Raw genomic sequence first — 20,341 nt, 5'->3', positions numbered from 1 at the left:
TTTGGAACCACACCTCTGTAAAACAAATATCATATATGGATAACTGTTTTTTTTTTTTTTTTTTTTACTGTAAGTGAAGAAATCTTGTCACAAACCAAGAACAATCTTGTAATTTAAACACCTTTTGCCCCAGTGGTATGAAGCAGCTGAATCTAAGAATTAGGGTAGGAAGGAACTCAGTGACTCAGTTTGTTTAACTGTAGGTTTTGTTAATTTTTGGGCCAAATGACACTTTGTTGTGAGATATCTAACTGAAAACAGAATTTCAGAGTTGCAGTACAGACTAGCACAATTAAATCCTCACTCATAAAACATATAGTGCTTATGTGTATAAAAGTGAGGCTTTCAACTCCTTCCTCTCACTACGTCTGTTTCATACAAGGTTGGCACAGCTAATATGCTAATATAACATTCTCATTCATTCTATTCATTTTAACATTCTAATTTTTTTTTTTCGGAATAAACCTTGTTACAAGCATTGATCACCACTGTGTCACATTATAGGCAGGCTGGGGTTTCCATAGAGTGACTTTCAATCAACCACATCAGTTGGTTAGGTCTCCAAGTTACTGCCTGTTAGAAAACATTTCTCTTCTTTCCACTCACTGGACACCATCATCATATAAACTCACATTGCAACAGAAAACTTCACTTTTACTATTTTCTTCTTGTGTGCACATTATGTTCAGTAAGAGTGATTTCTGAGTTCAGGGATCTTGTCGTCGTTCACTTGCAAGTTTTAACTGAGTTCTCAGCTGCCTACTGCTTCCTGTCTTTAAGTCTTTTATTTTTTTAATTTGTTGAGGTCTGAAAGACAAGCCCAAAAGAGATAAATTAATCAATCTCATTTCATTTCTTTTTTTTTTTATTTGAAACAGCATTCACGCTATACACTGTATTCTTGAGGCACATTCACATCAGGTGCCAAGGATCTTCATGCATGGCCAAATGTAGGCTACAGCTTTGTTGAATGCAAATTGTGACAATGAATGACAATATTGCTTCATTATTTGGCACATAGGAAATGTATTTTTCTTCTGTATTACCATACATGTGTTATTTTGTTGAACAGATTTGCAAAACGAGGAGTGAAATGAAGTTCCAATCAAACAAAACTAACAAAAACATTAAATTACACCGCAATGCCCGGGGTTGATTATGTGTTAATTCTCTGTACATTTAAAAGTTACAATAAAATACAACTGCACAAGTTTCTAGAGGATATCTCAGACAGATCAGAAGCCACGTCGACATTCTGGGCTTTGTGAATTGAGGTTTTTTCCTCTCACACAAAAATAAACTCATACAAAGGGGTTAGTATGCTTTACATCACAAGTTAAATTCCCAGAGGAGTTTTGATTATAGTTAACTGGTCAGTGATGATATTTATGCTAAAGCTTGTTGTGTTTTTTTTTGTTATTTTTTTGTTATAAGTTTAATGTTGGAAAAACGTGATTTCACACACAGAATTTTTGGAGGAACAACAAAAGTGAGAATGAGAGAAGAGAGTTACGGTGCTCTTCTTTCTAAATCGGCTTATTGCGTTAAAAATAGATTGACGGCCACCCTGAAACAACTGCTACAGATTACAATTATTTCACCTGGATAAAAGTACCTGGATATATATGTTTTAAATGTACAATAAATACAAAACAAACAATAAAACCTCCGTCAGTCTCGCTCTTTACAAGCAACAGCTCAGAATCCACTAGGGAGCAATAAAATAATGAGGCGCAATCAATGACAAACCATTGTGTTTTTTTCCTGAAAGAGGAGCGACACCTGCCCATTTTGACTCAACACACATATGAGAGGCTACAACCAGAGTAGGCACCATGCAAGTACAAGGAATCATCTTACCAAACACTTCAACCCAAACTCTAAGCTCCTGTGGAAGGAAGAAAAACATTTCATGTTCATGTCTCCTTCTGCTGCTTAATGGAGAACCAAACTTACGACTAAAACTGATTGATTACCACAGGATGGAAGTCTGTAATTAACCAAATACACTGCTCAAAAAAATAAAGGGAACACTTAAACAACACAATATAACTCCAAGTAAATCAAACTTCTGTGAAATCAAACTGTCCACTTAGGAAGCAACACTGATTGACAACGGGGACTCTCGTCGGGTCAATCAGTGTTGCTTCCTAAGTGGACAGTTTGATTTCACAGAAGTTTGATTTACTTGGAGTTATATTGTGTTGTTTAAGTGTTCCCTTTATTTTATTGAGCAGTATATATTATATAAATATAATTTTTTTACTTAGCCCTATTACATGAATAAAAATCGCTCACAAATCTACATCCTAACATTGTAACACGGCACTAAACGAGAGTCCAAAGGAACAAGAAGAAGATTTTCCATGGTGAAGGTGTGTGTGTGTGCGTGTGCGCGTGTGGTTAGATCCTGCGCAGCGGGTGCCACATGGAGACGGGCTTCCTCAGCGTGGCCAGCATCTGGTTCCAGTGGGTGATCCCCATGCCGCTGGCCTCGGGGCCGATGATCACGTGGCCCAGGTTTTCGCCCCGCCCGTCGTCGGTGGCCTCTGCTACGGTGACCCTCAGGGAGAGCTCCTGCCAGCAGAGCGACACGGTTACATAAACAGGCTCTGCAGACGTGACTCCGCTTGTTTTTTGAACAAATCTTTATGTAACTGACTGAAAATAAACCCCCAAAGTTCTCTGATGGTTTTATTGATTTTGACCTCAGTGGCAGATTGAGAGCAGAGGAAGGAGTTTTTGGGTGGAAAAGGTCAAATCTGTGAAATGTAGTGACAGCTATTATGTGAAAACACATACAGAACTGATATCCAATTTGGTCAAAAAAAACTAAAAAAACTAAAGCAATTCAACTAGTTTGGTTCAGTAGGCAGACGTTTCCGAAAGCTTTTTTTTTTTTGTTACTTTTCCCATTTCTCCATGTCACCAACACAAACCAAAGTAGAGCATTCTTGTTAAATATAAGAAAACAGCATGCATGGATTTCAAATTTAGTTTCAAATTAGCTGAAAAGTGTGGCGGACATTTGTTTTTAACTCCATGCTGAGTGAATACTTTAAAACAAGTTTTTAAGGGGCGTGTCTTGAATGATTTAAAAAAAATAAAAAGATATGTCCCTCGAGCCCTTTCAGTAAAATGTTTGGCTGATAGTAAGAAAATCATGTAGACTGCATATTAACCAGCCAGTGAAATGCCCCGGATCCTTGAGAAAAAAATAAAAAATACAAACTCCATATATGCAAAACATTGAAAGTTTATCTTTTTAAAATTCTTTACGCTCACATTTTTTGGCAAACTGATTTTTTTTCTAAGCACTGTACCTTTTCACTCTACTGGCACTTATTTGTTTAATTTTTCTGGTTACTAATCAGGGCTGCCCCCTAATTGATAAAATAAAACCAGTCTGCAGTCTGAAGCATCACCTGCAGGACGGCGGACGGCACCGAGAAGATCATGGCCTCGTTGAAGATCGGGTTGGTGTCGTCTCGTTTCGTGGAGGTTTTCTTCTTGCTGATCTTTCTGCCGTCTTGCAGCAGATACACCTTGACAAACGGATCTAACAGAGGAGAACCAGAGAGTCACATTACAGCAGCTTGTCCTGGCTCTATATAAGCAAAGAAACACATTTCAATTAAAATCAGCCATCCCCGTATTTTGCTAAAGCGTGCAAAGGAATTTCACAAGGAGCAGACACGATTAGCTCAGGTGACCTTTACCCTTAGAACGAGTGAGACGAGTGAATTATAACTCAACTACCCGACTAGATGACGATCGATACGTCCTCCCACATTTAATTCCTGCTAGCACTCAACGACGACACACTGTGTGAAACTTTTTAACCACTTTGCGATTTGAAAGCAAATGTAAAATGAAGAGGTTTGCACAGTGCCTTATATTTTTCGGCTGAGAGTTGAGAATTGTGTTGTAAACTTTTACATCTTGGTGGAAGCCTTCAAAAAGTATTTGAAGCATTATGCATGAAGGCCAAACTAAATTAATTAGCCACGTTACTCACGTTCAAATGCAACAGGGTCGTTTTCACAGGCCTGAACTAAAAATGAATTCAACTTAACCTTCTTTAGGAACTGTTCTTTCACCTTTTCTCTCTCTGCTTCAGACTGTTGTCTAGTTTTACTTCACTCCTGAAAGCAGCGCGGCGCACAGAGCGGAGCCAGAGACATTTAAATTTATTTCAAACTCTGATTATGGATAGTACAAGTGCACAAATGTCGGCTATATATATATATATATATAGATATAGGTAAATATCTAATATGCTTTACATATTTACTCTTTACTCTGCATGTAGATGAAACCCCTTTACATAATAAATAAACTCACGATCAGAAAAACAACATTACATGTAGCCTCTCCTCACCTGCTGTGTTCTTCTCATTGGTCCATATTAGATTCTTGCACTTGGCCACGACCACCGTGAGGCGCTCTGCCGTCGGTAAGTAGCTGAGAGACAGCAGAATCTCCCCGACCGCGTCCACGGCCTGTGGAGTCAAACAGGTAAAGGTAAGAAGCTCCTGCAGCTGGATTATAATCCTGACCTGCAGGTCAATCATTGATAGACGTGGGAACTAAAGCAGAAGCTGCTCCATAAAATCTGAACACTTTCTGGAACAGATTCTGGACTGGAAAATCATAAGAAGTCGTTTAAAGGACTGAGCTAACATTTAGTCAACTAAAAATTAGCAACTCAAGCTCTTAAAGTTTCTTATAGTTACAAAGACTGATATTATTATATTAGTTATTTAACAAAAAAAAGTCTGAAACATTTCGTTTGGATGGGCAAAGATGCTGAATCTACAATCTTTATGCATCAAACCACAAACCTCTGGTTCTGCTATGCAGGCCTAACGTTTCATATCTACATTCACTGCTTTTCTTTTCTGTTTAACATCCCATGTGATTCATGATTGCTGAAAATTAGCTCAATGAATTACAACTTCTACTGATGGTAGACTTGTAGTTCTGTTTAGCGGCCAGCAGAGGGATCAAAACACCACTTCATGCCGTCTACAACTTCCACAATGTAAACAGTGAAATGCTCCAATAACATTTTCAGTTTTGGAATTCAAATGAGCTTCAGATTGGAAGCTTATTTTCAGCAGCAATCCTTCCTGTCACTGAATTCAGGACCTTATTGACGTCCTGCAGGTAGAGCCAGGCGTTGAACGGCCTGATGGTCAGGTCCAGGTCCGACAGCTTCAGCTCGGCCAGGCCCGCGCTGATGTTCCGTTCGTCGGCGTCAATGCCAAACGCCGCGCAGCGCAGGCTGTACTCGTCCAGGGCGGACTGGTCCATGGGGACGGAGAAGCGCTCGTCAAAGATGACGGTGAAAGCGTTCGTCTGGACCTGTGGGAACGACGCGGAGAGAGGCTGTCATGTACAAGACTGTGAAACAAATGTTGATAAAGTAAGTACACCCCGTGATTAAATAGTCCGCAGAACGACGTCAGCAGTAAGAAGTTGAAGTGCTTGTTTTCTGTCGCCAAAATACTCGGAGGGAATCAGTTTCCCACTGTTGACTCAGGACATGGAGGTTTGTTCATCCATTGGTCTCTTGAAGTTCTGAACTTTGACTAGATCGGATCACTGCTACATCCTGGTTCTTTTACTCTTCAGCCATTGAAGATTCACTGCCGTGTTTGGGATCATCGTCTTTGCTGAACCAGTTTTGGTCAAACTTCAGCTTTGGCTTCACATCTGACTCAAGATGCAAAGAAGAGTTTGTGGTTGGCTTAATGACGGCACATGGGGCTCATCATACAACCCGATTAAAACCCAATAGTAACTCTGGAGGAGCTGCAAAACTCCACAGCTCAAGTGGGAGAATCTGTTGACCGGACAACTATAAGTGATGCTCACCACTACTTTAGGTCTCAATGCAAAGTTCTTTATGTGACCACTGTACATTCAATTTATTCATTTTAGACCAGCTGTAATTAAAAAGCTGTGATAACATGAAACTGTGATATTTTTACTTAAGGATACCTTCATAGTTTCATACCAACCCATGACCAGTTTGGAACAAATAGGTTAGAATAACTAGGGCAGAGTTGGAATGGCCTAGTTAAAGCTCAGACTTGAGTGCAACTGAGAGTCTTTGGCAAGAATTAAAAGTCCACAGATGCCCTCCATCCAATCTGACTGAGCTTGAGATAATTTATTAAAAATAATAATAATAAAAAAGTAAAATAATTCAGTAAGACTTGCAGAAGCAACTTCCAGTCCAAAAAAAGAAAAAGAAAACGAAGAACTATTTATTTTCCACTATGCAGTCATGCAATTTTTTTGCTCTGATCTACCACATAAAATACGCTGAAGTAAAAGATTCTAAAAATAAAAGTTTAAGGAGTGTGAAATCTTTTACAAGACACTGTGGACTAATGGCGTTTGGTTCTGATCGGCACAGACCAGAGAGTACTTAAGACCAAGTAACAGGTTTAGCTATTAAAGCTATTAAAGCGAATGCAACAGTCTGTATTTAACACCGTTGGGATGTTACTTAGCAACTAGTCACAGCAGAAAATGAAGGAAGAAATTACAGCTACCTACGTGGCACGAAAAAGAGAATATCAATAAAAAAACATTTTAGCAACGCTCGTTTTATTCCTAAATGTTGATTTTGTGATGTGACCGAAAGTCAGAAAAGACATTTAAAAGAGTAACTGAGATCACAGGTAAATAAAAACTAGTGGCAGTGCAATAAAACAGGTTAAAATCATAGCAAAGGGCCGTTGTGTAAGCTTGGGGTCGTTATCTTGAACTTAAAGAGCACCATAACTGCCAAAAATCTGCACAAATAATAATAAAAAATGATCCAGAGAAGAAGTCTTGGTTTCTTTCCTCCTTTCACACTGAGGTTTTCGTGCTGCCGTGTTGGCCTCGTCTCTCAGGAGACAACAACGGCGATGGCAACACCATGCAATAAAAAGAGTAAGTGTGTGTGGACAAGTGTAAGTGTGAGTCACAGCAGAAATAGAAAGATTATTACAGGGGAGAATAAAGGCAAGAAGCCGTGGCAGCAAATATAAATAAGACGAGATGAGAAGAGAAGGAAACAAAAGAAAAGGATTGCAGAGAGAGGTGGAGGGTAAATGGGGGTAAAACAATAGTGATGACAAAGAGATGTGGGATACTAGAATAAACAGGAGCAGGCAGAAGAAAGGAGCCTGCTTGACCGCTAATAAGAGAACAGCGAGCCAATAAGCCTGCGCATCCAACATGTCAGCCTGAAGAAACAGAGCCACACGGCGGAGAGATGACTCACAGCCAGCTGGGGCCGGGAGCAGGAAGTTCTGCCAACGAGGAGGTGGGAACAGAAGGCAGGTGGCAGGTGGGGCAGGCGGAGGGACAAAGGCGCTTTCCCTTCGTTTCGTATTAGAGGGCGGTGAAGAAAATTAGCAGTGAATTTTATGGCAGCACTTTGAAAGATGAACTATTAGCAGCTAAATATGAACGACTGCTAAATGAGGACAGCTCCTGGAACACAAATAATGAGGCAAAATAAAAAGCAAAATACAAGGTTACTAACATCCCAGTTATTTTCTGATCAGTGAACGTAGCATTAACGGACCAACACCAACATCTGCACACTTCGGTGTGGAAGTTGTTACTGCATGAAGACTTAAGAATATACTTTCACCATATGTGTTTGTGTAAAAGGTATAAAAAGCGAGTTAAAGAAAGGATAAAGTTTCATTTGCATTTCTGTGTCAGGGAAAACAAAGGGTTGAAAAAAGAGTACATTATCTAGGGAATACACAGACTGCTGTCACAGTAGGTAACCATGGTAATTGCTGGCATGATGCACTGTAGACAATTTAAAATGTCAGCTCAGTATTGTTTTTAATCTTTATTTTTAAAAAATAAAGCCATGTCTTATAGCATCTCCTCTCTTTCAGTGAGCAACGTCAGCTCTGCTTCCAACATGAATAATTAATGATCACCGACAGTAGGGAAGCTGGAATGAAATATTTTAAGTCCGGATAAATATAGTTCATCACGAGAAATCCTAATCAGCTGCAGTGTGTTTTTGAAAACAGCAGACAGGAAATGGGTCACGCTCTGTGATGGGTGGTTGTGTAGTGGCAAATTGAGCGAGCTGAGATTTCATCAGTCCGTCGTGACAGTAAAATAATTTGAAATCCGCCTTCCTGACTCCAGATCCCAAGGGTGCAGCTGGTGCAGCAAATGAAACCGGCTGCTGTGGAACCAGAAGCGACTGGATTGTCAGGCAGTATGATCGCGCTCCTGGTCCCGTGGGACGGATCACTGTTACAGGGGAAATTCAGCTGGGGCTCCGATCTGAAACCATATTCAAGAGAGTCCAAACTGTCCTCTATGTGAGACAGCGAGACGGTCCTCAGGTCCCCAGGGTAAGATTACACTTCTATCTTAAAAACTTAATGGCTCATAAGTCCACTGGGGTTGTCAAAAATGCTAATGCATTAACAAACTATACCTTGATTTTGTTTCGCTGTCTGATCTTGGTGTAGTCAAAATCTACTTTTTAGTGTAACAAAGTAATGTAAAATTTCCAATGACAGAATGGAAAACCTTCAGTAATTATGCTCTGATTGAGTTTGTGCCACAAACTTTCTGGTGCATGACTGCAAAACCTTACCTATTGTCCTCTATTATTACACTCAGGTAATGTCGAAAAGTGTGCAAAATTCATGGCGTTGTATTTAGTCAAGACAGACGTTTCACTTGACGCCACTGATCTATTTTATATTTGTCAATCAAGTAGTTAAAGTTTAATGTCCTATGATCAGACTCTGAAGTGGTCCAGTAATTATTAGCTAAAGTCAGTGTGTCACGTTAGTGTGTCTGTTGGGGTTCCTCAGATTTTTTATGATCTTGAGGCAAGTTATCCTTCATCGGTGCAGAGAGAGTGTTTGAGTGGTGCAGCATGAGCAAAAACTGAGCAAAAACTGAGCAAAAATGCTTTGATCTTTTTAAAAAATGTGCAGCAACATGATCTAGCTGACGATCAAATAGCAAAAACCACAGCGTCAGAAGAGCAGAAAGGAGATGGTGGATTATTTAGCTTAAACTGTGTAGACGCATATCCCTTTAAAACACTAAGAGAATAATGGGGTTGTGAGGTTTTTCAAGTTAATACAGTCACTGTTGTAACTAAAATGTGGTCAAAATAACAATAATTTTGTCATCTATAGTATCAAAGTCAAAGGAGCAATGAAACTGCCAAATATCTTCTCTACTCTTGTCTTTTTTCCATCTGGATTTGCGTTTGCATCTCACAAAGTGATTCTTTGAGGAAGTCAGATTTGGGTTTCTTTCTTTTGTAAAGAGGCATCTTTGAGTACCTGGTCAACGAGCTCCTGAGTAAAGTTGAAGAAAATGCATTTCTGGCGACATGTTATTGTGACACTATGTTGTGTGTGTAAAGAATGTGTTTCTTATGAAGATATTTTCTTGTCGTTCCTGAAGTGCGGACGTATTAGTTTCTCAATAGCAACTTGCTGGCTAGGAGAAGTGCAGTGCTTTTAGCAGTTTTGCCATGTGTGTATGGTGGGATTTTTCTGCCACAATGCACACATTTTCAGTCTGAAAGCAGGACTTTCTTCTCAAAACGTGTAAAACTTGTACTCAAAACTTCTGCTCTCTTTCAAATGTTCACTCTGCTTTCTCAAACCTTTCTCCTCTTGCTCAATATTTGTCTCTGCTCGGATCAAATTTCTGCTTGCAAACCTTTCTGCTTGCTTGCGAATCATTTTGTGCTTGGAACAAATAAGCACCGTCGCCTGGCAACCTCTCAGCCAATAGAATGAAAGTATTACACTGGGTGCGTTTATTTCCTTCAGAATTGAGAAGATAGACATGAAGTCCTACTTCAAGAGAAAACTATAAAGTAACTAACTGAGTGTTTCCGTTTGATCGCATAAGGAAGAACAAGGCCAGCTCTAACATTGCTGACATTCACAGAGAGGTCCTCACCCTTGTCACTCCCAAGTTAAACTCCTCTGGCCCCAACGACACTCTGATGAAGCAACCGGGGAAGTCCCCTTCCTCCTTCTCCAGCAAGTCCTTTCCCTGGTGCAGGGTGATGTGGAGCAGCTGCCGAGGCGCGTCGAACTCCAGGGTCACTTCAAGCTGGCCGACCGTGAAGTCGTGACCGAAGTTGTTGGCGATGGAGGAGATGGAGCTGAGCGAGTCGGTGGAGACGGAGCGGTTGAGCTGAGCCAAGCCCGTTGGGTCCAGCTCCCTGCTCATCAGCTCCAGGTGGCCCAGCTCCCTGAACGCGTCGGGGGTGTCGCCGAGGGCCAGGCTGGGTTTACGGCTGGAGGTGGTGGAGGTGCGCCGGTGGTTGATGGCCGCCACTCTCTGCAGGGAGGAGAGAGAAGGAGATGATTATGCAGAACTTCCTGCATAAGCCTAAAAGGTTAATATACTTTATTTTACTGGAATGTTTAGAATTTATACAGCAGAGTTTCACTGTTTCTTTTCTGAGTCTTTTAGGTTGGTTTTTGGCCTCTCGTGGTAAAATTCAAGCGATGTCCTATTGTGGTCTTAATAGAGACAATTTAAACGATTCGCATCAGTTTCCCTGATAAAACTCAGCTCTCAGCACCAGCTGCTGTTAAACTGTCTGAGACTTTCATCTAATGATTCTGTGTTTTCCAGAACAATCACAGTTTTAATTAAGGTCAAAGAAAGTCTACACTGGCTGCCGTAGCATACTGACTATGTGTCATGTGACTTGCTCTATGCGCTGTGCTCTGACCACTGTTTGTGTCAGAACTGTGTAGAAAGCAGCTGAAACACTCGTCACTAAATCGAATGATGTTCAAAGAAAATATTCTGAAGCAGGTGATCAACATTTTACTTAGGTTTTATCCACATATTTTAACTAGAACCACATTGAAATATCTCATGTTCCAAATAATCAATAGGTAATATCAAAGCAATAAGTCAATGTTAGCCTAGCACTTTAGCAAACTATTCTGCATGAAGGGGTTTATTGAGGACTAGTTGGGTGAGTTGTGTCAAATATGTTAATAGATGCAAAAGGCTGCCCAACAGGATCTCCTGCTGGGACAAAATATTTTTCAGCATCAATAAAAATGGATCCCACTGGATCCAGAACATCACTGGTGAAGTGGAACTCAGTTATCATGAATGTAATCCATGTAAAGTTGATGAAATGCAATGTGATATTTTACTGTACTTTAAAGTTGCTGAGTTTTCAATAATAGACTCTGCATCAATTTTAATGAAATATTAGACTGGTACTTATTAATGAATACCTAAGCTTAGAATTAGTGTAAAAAAAACAAAACAACTACATGCGAAATAAAAATAATCACTTAAAAGAAAAAAGTTGGGATCACGCAACCAACATCAAGCACTTGAAGACTGAGAGGCTTGAACTTGTCAGCTAAACAGGAAGCTACTTTTTTTTGTGAAGCTTAAACAAATATTACCTTTTGTCTGACTTCTGAGAAGGAGTTTCCATATTTCTCTTGCAGATATCTGTAGTCAAAATTGGGGAAGGGCGAAGGAGCGGGGAAGGTTCCAGATTTCCACAGCTTCCAGATGTTGAGTCCCGCCGCACCAAGCAGCACCAAGAAGCCCACCAAGTAAATCCCCACCTCCCAGCCCGGTGGGTTCTGCACCACTGGAGCAGACGAGAAAAAACAAACCGAACCTCAAAGCCGCTCTGAGGTTTTATTGACAAAAAAAAGCCTCGGAACAGGCAGCATTTAATGAGTGAGAGTAGAAAATAAACAATGAAAGAGTTTCTGAGTTTCAGGCTCTGCATCTGAGTAGAGCGAGTGGGTGGGAACAAACACAACACCTCAAGTCTAAATAAATATTTTTAAAAAATGTGAGACAAAAAGAAATTATGCTCGCATACATGCAGTAGTGTGGACAGATTCATGACATACTCACCACTCAAACGGTAGCCTGATAAATCCTCACTTTCAGCCGAGGACATGATGTCTCATCCAGCCTGCAGGAACAAAACAAACCAGAAATCTGTTGAGTCAAATTCACATCAGAGCTTATCAAAAGTTTCATTTGAACAAAGCTAACAGTGTGAAGCAGCACCAGCCTCAGTAGAAACGTGAAACGCTCATTCGCTTCCACAACGTGTCGATCTAAATCACTTCGACCTGAATTACAGTTAATGTGTCTGCCCCAACCAGTTTAAGGCTACAGGACAGAAACACTATCAGAACCTAACACCATCTGACATCCATCGCAACAGGCGGTGTGAGAGTACAACCACACGGATCCAACAGCCCACTTAGGAAAATTGCTAAAAGTAGACATGGACAGAGAAAAGTGGCTCCTGACCAGATTCCTAACATTTCCAGCTGCGTTGATCCAGTTTGGATCCTCTAATCAGCGAACACATCATACACTAGCGCTAGAGCTAATGACACCCTTAAAGGTGGATGCTGTTTATGTCAATGTCCACTCTGAGGTAAGTGTTTACATTGCAGATGACTGGGAGGATGTTGATTCAAAACCAACTCCTTCGAAATCAAGTGAAATAAGCAGCTGCCAAGATGCAATGCAGAAAAATCTTACGAGGCGAGACAAAGACTTGCTCTCAAGCATTAGCTGTTATGCCAGCATATAATTGGGTTTGGTTTAGTTGTTAGTGTTGGTGTGTGAGATATCGAAGACGGAGGATTTGCCTCAGGTTCCTGGTTCCATGGAGCCAGAGCTCAAGGTTCTGTTCTGAGCTCTTCGATGATTCCCAAAGGCATCCGGCCTCCTTTGTCTCAACCACTTGTTTCTGCCATCAGTGACGTAAGGAAGGTAATTTTATTTATATAGCACATTTTCAGCAACAACACAGTTGAAAGTGCTTTACATGAATTAGACGGAAATACAAACAAAACAATAAACCACAGGAAAGAGCAAAAAGAGAAAAAAAAAAGAAAGAAAGTTGGCATAAAACTAATTGTTGGTTCTCCATGTTTGATTCTATGAAATAGATGGTGTTGAATGTTGATCTAAAGTATATAAACTAAATGTTCCTGTTCTGGAAGTTGTTTCTCTGCTTTCCAAGTTTGTTCTAATTCCTGTTTTGGGTTGCAAGATAATTATAATTATCTTATCTATAATTATAATTATCTTGCAAATGATAATTATAATTATCATTTATAAGCTAGAAGGAGTTTCTCTGGAAAAACTAATATGAGTTTCTCTGCATAATAATCTAAAAAGTATTATGCAAATAATAAGAAATCCACATTTTCTAAACATAATCAACTAACACAAAGGAATAGATACACCAGGAGTTTGAGGGAAAGCCGCCTCTTGGGTGGCAAATCAAGTCGGTTCTTGTGACCTCTAGGCCATCCAGGATCCTACAAACAAGGCTCCACTTCCTGTTTCTTATAGTTCCTGTTTTCAAGGGCGTAGGAACAAGTTTATCGTTGGAGGGGGGGGGAACATATCGGAAACTTGAAAGATCCGTAAATGGCTTGAGCAAAAATGTCAAACAATGGTGTCATCAACGTGTTACTCTAATCTGACCCCTTGTAACGAGTAATCTAACGTGTTACCATTTACAATCCAATAATCAGATTAAAATTACACCTCCAAGTTATGTATTTGTGATTATTTTTAGAAAACACATATTGTGGCTTTCTTCTTTTTCCTTGGGGAGATACGTTTCATATATAATGCCAGCGACACAAACGTAAACGATGGAGGGAAAAGAGATGAATTTTTCATTGAGTGATCAAATTACTCTTTCAAAGTAACTATGCCATCCATGGCAATAAACTAACTACACTATAAATCATATGTGTGTAGACCTGCCACAATAACAAATTTTTATTTTTGATAAACAATATTGTTTTTAGACCATTTTTTAGTAATAAATGTTAATGGAAAAATTATAATGCAAGCACACAATCTGAAAGATCAGTAAACTTTATAATGAACATTTAACACTGCAACTGGAAGGCATTTCAAATATCCAAAATAAATGAACAAAACGACAAATAAAATGAATTTTGAAGTCTTTGTAAATAAAATTTTCTTAAAAAAAAAGGTTTAGCTGAGACCAAAGCACCAACCTGAAAGCTTTTATCATACAGTTTTTTGTAGAAAGAAAGAGAAATAAAAAGAGAAGTGATAAATCATGCCAATGGAAATGATTGAATTTGTTTTAATTTATTATGAGCACGGAGCTCGGTTCATTGTGCGCGTTGAAGCGGACACGCAGCGGCACGAGCTGACGCCGCCGCATGCGCAGCGTGACGCAGCGCCTCGTGCATCTCTGGATCTTCGCAACTCGGTGCGGATCACGCGCGCCGCTCTCCCAGGCGGCTCCAATGTAAACCTTAACTATAAACCTTGGGGCTGGTACAGTTTATAATCAGTTAACTCACACATTATGATTAACATTAAAGTTGCTACCTGTAACTATCCTGGCTCCCTGGCTGGGCTGGCAGTTTTGGCGGGTCTGAATCGCTGCCAACAAAAAACTCTGCTTCATCTCCAAGACGACGAACAAAATATGTGTTCAGTTTTTGGCTTTTCCTTGCTCTCTTTTTTCCATCCTTCTCACCTTGCCGCTGCATGGAGCTCCACTGCATTTCAAAAGAGCAAACAAATTTTATGTTTTTTGAACAATAACCATTTTTGTTGCCAATCTGTTGCTAAGAGATGAGTATGTTTACTGGTAACCAAGTGCCACGGTTCCAGAATATTTCAGTATTCTGGAACCTTGTTGCTGTGCTTGGGTTCCCCAAGGTTCAGTTTTGGGCCCACTCCTCTTTTTACTGTACATACGCCCAATAGGTTTTATTTTAAATCTCCACAGTAAAGGATTCCAAAAAGGTTTGGTTCCCTCAATTTAGAAAACTCAAGAAATCACCTGCCTTATTTACCTTCCTTATTCCTCGTTTAGACAGAATGCTGGATTTGGGGTGGAGCCCTCCATGCATGCTTAGTAGTTTCAGAGTCTTAACATCCATGGTGTTTATCTCCTCCTTTGGCCAACTATTTGTAATTTGTAATTTTTGTAATTTAGTAATTTATTTCAGACAAACCTTTCACCGGCAGTGTAGAACAAACTATTCCTGCAGGGTCTCTGATTACTGGTAAGGCATAGCTGTTTATTGCACTGATCTTGTTCTTGCCATTGAGCTGGCTTCTCAGGACTTGCCTTATTCGTTGGAGGTATTTGGCTGTGGCTCCTTTCCTTGTGACCTCATCGAGGTTGCCATTTGCTTGTGGTATTACCAGGTACTTGTAACTGTCCTCAATGTCTGCTATTGTTCCTTCTGGGAGTGAGACCCCTTCTGTGTGGACGACCTTCCCTCCATCCGACCACACTTCTCTAGTCCGAATAACATCCCAATGTCAGTGCTGTAGATCCTGGTGGTGTGTATTAGTGAGTCGATGTCTCGCTCGCTCTTGGCATACAGCTTAATGTCATCCATGTAGAGGAGGGTTAGGGTAACATTAATGGTGGCCCCATTCTTGAGTCGGTATCCGTAGCCAGTCTTGTTGGTGATTTGGCTGAAGGGGTTCAGATGCAGAACAGCAGTGGACACTTGTGCAAGTGGTTTTCAGTTTGCATTATATATAAATAAAAAATAAAATAAAAAAACAAAACTGCAACTGCAAACCAATTGTGCAAGTGGTTTACAGTATATATATATAAAAAAAATACATAAAAAAATAAATAAATAAAAAATTGCCCTGCGACAGACTGGCGACCTGTCCATGGTATACCCGCCTCTCGCCCGGAACGTTAGCTGGAGATAGGCACCAGCAACCCTCCTGACCCCACTAAGGGACAAGGGTGTAAAGAAAATGGATGGATGGATGGATGGATAAAAAACTGCAACTGCAAACCAATTGTGCAGTTTGCAGTATATATAAAAATAAATAAAAATTAAAAAAAACCTGCAACTGCAAACCACTTGCACAAGTGTCAATCAAATGGGGCAGAAATCAAAAACTCTGGAAAGAATCATAATTCTTTCCAGGAAACTCTCTGCCCCCACTGCTGTTCTGTATAGGTCTGAATCCCCTCAGCCAAATCATCAACGTGAGCCATCCCGTCCTTCCAAACAGACTCCAGGATGGTGGCTCATGGGATCCTCCCGGTCAGAGCCGTCATGCACTCCCGCGACATCTGCCCCCGACCCGGAGTCGGTTAGGCACCTTCTGTGGGAGTGTAGCACTGCTGTGGACCTGTGGGCAAAGGCCGGCTCCTTGCAATTCCCATACTTGCCAGCAAGGGGGATCCTCGACATGCAGCTAGTGCTGCACGGGGTGAGCCACCGGAAAAAGGGCCTCATGGAGATGTGGCTCACCCTAGCCACCATATGGACCTCCAGAAACTTGCTGGTAAGCAGGCACAGGCAGATGCACCCCCCCTGCCCCCCATGGCTGTGATCCGAATGGTGGCAAAAAAAAGAAAAACATACAGAGCTACAGGTGGCGCGCCTGTAGCTCAAGGACACAGCCACAAAGAAGAATCGCCTGCGCCTCTTTGGACGAAGGAGCCGGTGCTCCACGGACAGAGGTCCCACCTGCGGCGGCCTGGCTCTCCGGGTGAGGCAGGTGGGAAGGAGCAATGGGGGAGGAAAGCCCCTCTGAGCACCATCGCTGTTTGGAAGAACGGGATGGCTCCAAACTTCAACCAGACTGGCCACGGATACCGACTCAAGAATGCAGCCACCAAAAGTCACCTCCTCTACATGGATGGCATCAAGCTGTACGCCAAGAGCGAGCGAGACATCGACTCACTGATCCACACCACCAGGATCTACAGCACTGACATTGGGATGTCATTCAGACTAGAGAAGTGTGGCGGATGATTACAAAGAGAGGGAAGGTCATCCACACAGAAGGGGTCTCACTCCCAGAAGGAACAATAGCAGACATAGAGGACAGTTACAAGTACCTGGGAAAACTACAAGCAAATAGCAACCTGAATGAGGTCACAAGGAAAGGAGCCACAGCCAAATACCTCCAACGAATAAAGCAAGTCCTGAGAAGCCAGCTTAATGGCAAGAACAAGATCCGTGCGATAAACAGCTACGCCTTACCAGTAATCAGAGACCCTGCAGGAATAATCAGCTGGCCAAAGGAGGAGATAAAGACCACCGATGTTAAGACACTCGGAAACTACTGACCATGCATGGAGGGCTCCACCCCAAATCCAGCATTCTGACTAAACACGAGTCATAGGGAAGGTAAATAAGGCAGGTGATTCCTTGAGTTTTCTAAATTGAGGGAACCAAACCTTTTTGGAATCCTACAGACCTTTATTGGAAATAAAGGCCCCTCTTAGAGGATTAAGAGGCAGAGCGACCACTAAGTTGATTGTTGGATTCTGTGAAGACGTTTGCAGTCTAAAGAGGATATGCCACAAAATTCAAGAAGAATGGGTATAAGTAGTTCCAGCACGCAATCTCCTCCTCAGGGTGAATTGTTTGGAATTAAATGCTGAACATAAATCTTCTGTTGATAAATTACAGGCCTTAATATGTTTGATTTTTTTTCATGTGTTTGAATAAATAAATTTAAAAAATGTTTCTTAAAAGGATCAATCAATTAATTAATTTTATTTATTAGGGACTCTTTCATACTAAAAGCAGCTCTAAGTATCATGAAGTTGAGGTGAGGTGGTGAGAGAAAATGCAGACGAAGCCCAGGGTGTAGATAGATGAATTATTATGAATATTTAATGATGAGAAGCTCACAACAGTCCAGGAACTGGCAGCACGGCAGAAACGGAGGCTAAGCTCATACCGGTAGCAACAGAGCAGCTGGAACTAGAGCTGATGTCGACTCAGGACAAACAGTTCAACTGACGACGACTAATTGTACAGACTCAGAACTTAACAGTCCAACTGAGTAGACTGAGTAAACTGACTAAAGGTCAACAACGAACGACATACGACAAGTATCTGACAAAGAACAAGGACAACAGGTGGGCTTAAATACACAGAGGGTAGTTAGGGAGCCTAGACATATCTGGGAACAATCAAGACGGCACAGAGGCTCACAGGGGAAAACAGATCCAGACACAGAAAAACCTCAAAACTAAATACACAAATAAACGGATCCTCACACTAAGAGCTGTACGAACAATTAGCCCTGAGGTTTCTCTGACAAACTGTTCCACAAACAGGAGCCATAATACTGGATGGATAATAAATGACTAAAACTATATGATCACGTAAAAGGTTAAAATAAGATTCATAAATATATATTTATAGAAAACAACAAGGAAACTCATGACAAAACAAACCCTAATTGATTTCTATTTGCTTTTTCTCTTTCTCTCTGTCTGAGCCTCGCGCGGTGCATCTGACCTCTGACCTCAACTCCTCCCATCTGTCCTCCCATGGATCAGATGATGTCCCTCCTACAAAACCAGCCGATGAAAATGATCGAGAAGATCTGGAGGATCAAGAAGACAGAAAAGACCTCCATCACCTCCAGGGGACAACTGTCAGTCTCCTGTTGGGCATTTGGACTGAAAACTGTGTGAGACTGAGCTTTAACAACCTCCGCTGGTCTGCTGTCCAGTATCAGCGTAGAGGAAGAAAAGCTAAACATGCATCAGAGCTGTGACAGAAGACGACTCTGAACTGTTGACGCTTGTTTCATCTGTGGACAACATGGACATTTCCTGAGGGACGATCTGGACAACCCAAAGATCCAACACCAGAACCAGTTGGACTGACAGGAAGCCAGAGGAGAGAGACGGGGGAGGATTTAGCTGCAGCAACGCCGAGACCGAGTGGGGGAGAGGGGCGAGAAGGAAGGAACATGAACCCACTGTGAAGGACGACCTGTCTGTAATGTCCATCTAGATCACAACTTTAAATCTGAAACAACAGAGTGAGCAGCAAAACTTCACTCTACCAAGTATCAAGTACTTCAACTTTTGACACCAAAGAGGACAATGTCCAGAGCAACAGCTAGTTTGGATGTTTCTGAAAGGCTCTCCACTCAAAGAACTATTGCTGGTCCACTGTCGAGTGACCGAAGCAGAGAGTGAAGATTTATACTTTTATGACAGGAGGTAACAAATCCTCCTGAGCAGACGATCAGTGTTCCTGCTTCTACGTTTACCTACTTTCCAGATGGAAAATCTGCGCTTTCTTGTTGGGTTTTGAACGGACACTTATCTATACCTTCACTGCACTAATGTAATTTTTTTGTTTTGTTGGGTTTCCTAGAAATTGGGTAGCTTAATTATGATCATTCTTAGTTGTTTCTTAATTCTTCTAGACATAAGAGAAGTCAATTTAAAATAAACTTTAATGTGTGTAAAGGACTCATGTGTTGTCTCTGCCTGGCAGAGCTTTCCATCCAGAATTGCTTCATGATTGATTGTCCTACAAGCTCTCTGTATTGTGCATAATTCATAAATAAACCTGATTGAGTGATTTTACCTGAACAGTGCTTGGTAAGTTTTTTTCCACAACAATGGACAAAAACATTAAAGGCTCTCAAGTAAAAGGCATGGCAGTTTTAGCTAATGTTGGACCCATGAGCCAATGCTAACATTAGCATATTAGCCTGCAAAGACTTTTATGCATCATCTTTTCAAAGAAAAATTAACCTGTAACCATATATGCGAGTATATGGTTACAGGTTACCAGGAACTGACAGAGGCCTCACCATGTGCGTATTGTGAACTCATGTTGCTATAGTTATTTATCTTGTAGCCTAAAGTCTCCCCAACCGTTATCCTTGTGAAAAAGCACAAAAGAGCATTTTTCTGCATCGCTGTCTTCTAAGCAAAGCTGAGCAGCTATAAAACCGATGGGTGCTGGCCTGTGTGTGACTCATTCCTCCTCTCCTCCTCCCTGCTTGTTGGAATCTCCCCATATCGCAGCAGCTTGGGGGAAACGGGAGCATTACACTAATGATGTATAGAAAAACTGGGGGAGGGCTGCAGGCTGTGTGTTTGTTTCTTTTTTTCCAACCAAACACTTTGGAGAACACAACCCATGCAGGCAGGCCGGTGAAAGAGGCTGGTGCAGTGCAGGGCGTGCTCCTGATGTGCCATTAGGCAGGCAAAGAGGATTTCTGACAGGGAGGGAATCTTCTCCGGTGTCTCTTCTCAGCATGATCCACATCATCTCACATACACTGACTTAAGAGCAGATTGCATTAGGACAGAAATAGAACAGAAAGAATGCACTCAACGTCAGGAACTCTGGTCATTAGTTTTCAGATCCAGTCAGACTGAGGAGTTTGTTTGATCAATCAAATTCCTCTTACATAGTGATTCCCAAAGTCTTTTCTCTGATGGAGCATCACGATCCTGAATCCTTTATAGTCAGGAAGCCGA

General features: G+C 41.3%; 1 protein-coding gene and 1 long non-coding RNA gene across 3 annotated transcripts in view; one reads left to right on the top strand and one right to left on the bottom strand.

Moving 5' to 3' along the window:
* Nucleotides 1–1,006: 1,006 nt before the first annotated feature.
* syt12 (synaptotagmin XII) overlaps nt 1,007–20,341 on the bottom strand; it is a 29,868-nt gene continuing 10,533 nt past the window's right edge. The window contains exons 1-8 of one of the 2 annotated variants that reach the window (XM_081607819.1): nt 14,428–14,450; nt 11,935–11,995; nt 11,466–11,659; nt 9,979–10,365; nt 5,152–5,367; nt 4,382–4,502; nt 3,426–3,559; nt 1,007–2,577 (exon numbers count right to left, since the gene is read on the bottom strand). In XM_081607819.1, the coding sequence (XP_081463945.1) occupies nt 2,404–2,577; nt 3,426–3,559; nt 4,382–4,502; nt 5,152–5,367; nt 9,979–10,365; nt 11,466–11,659; nt 11,935–11,980 (1,272 nt within the window). In that variant the 5' untranslated portion in view covers nt 11,981–11,995; nt 14,428–14,450 and the 3' untranslated portion in view covers nt 1,007–2,403. Of the gene's footprint in view, nt 2,578–3,425; nt 3,560–4,381; nt 4,503–5,151; nt 5,368–9,978; nt 10,366–11,465; nt 11,660–11,934; nt 11,996–14,427; nt 14,451–20,341 lie in introns of those variants that run through there. The other variant, XM_008411170.3, reaches the window with a different exon arrangement.
* On the top strand, nt 5,296–19,435 carry LOC145551938 (uncharacterized). The gene is made up of 2 exons (XR_014087819.1): nt 5,296–5,428; nt 8,182–19,435. It is a non-coding gene; the product is annotated as an uncharacterized LOC145551938 (long non-coding RNA).

The sequence above is a fragment of the Poecilia reticulata genome, chromosome 6 (assembly GCF_904066995.2).
Source record: "Poecilia reticulata chromosome 6, P_reticulata-male-v2, whole genome shotgun sequence".
Classification (NCBI taxonomy): Eukaryota; Metazoa; Chordata; class Actinopteri; order Cyprinodontiformes; family Poeciliidae; genus Poecilia; species Poecilia reticulata.
The sequence above is the reverse complement of the archived record's forward strand: the minus strand, read 5'-3'. Positions and strand labels throughout refer to the sequence as shown.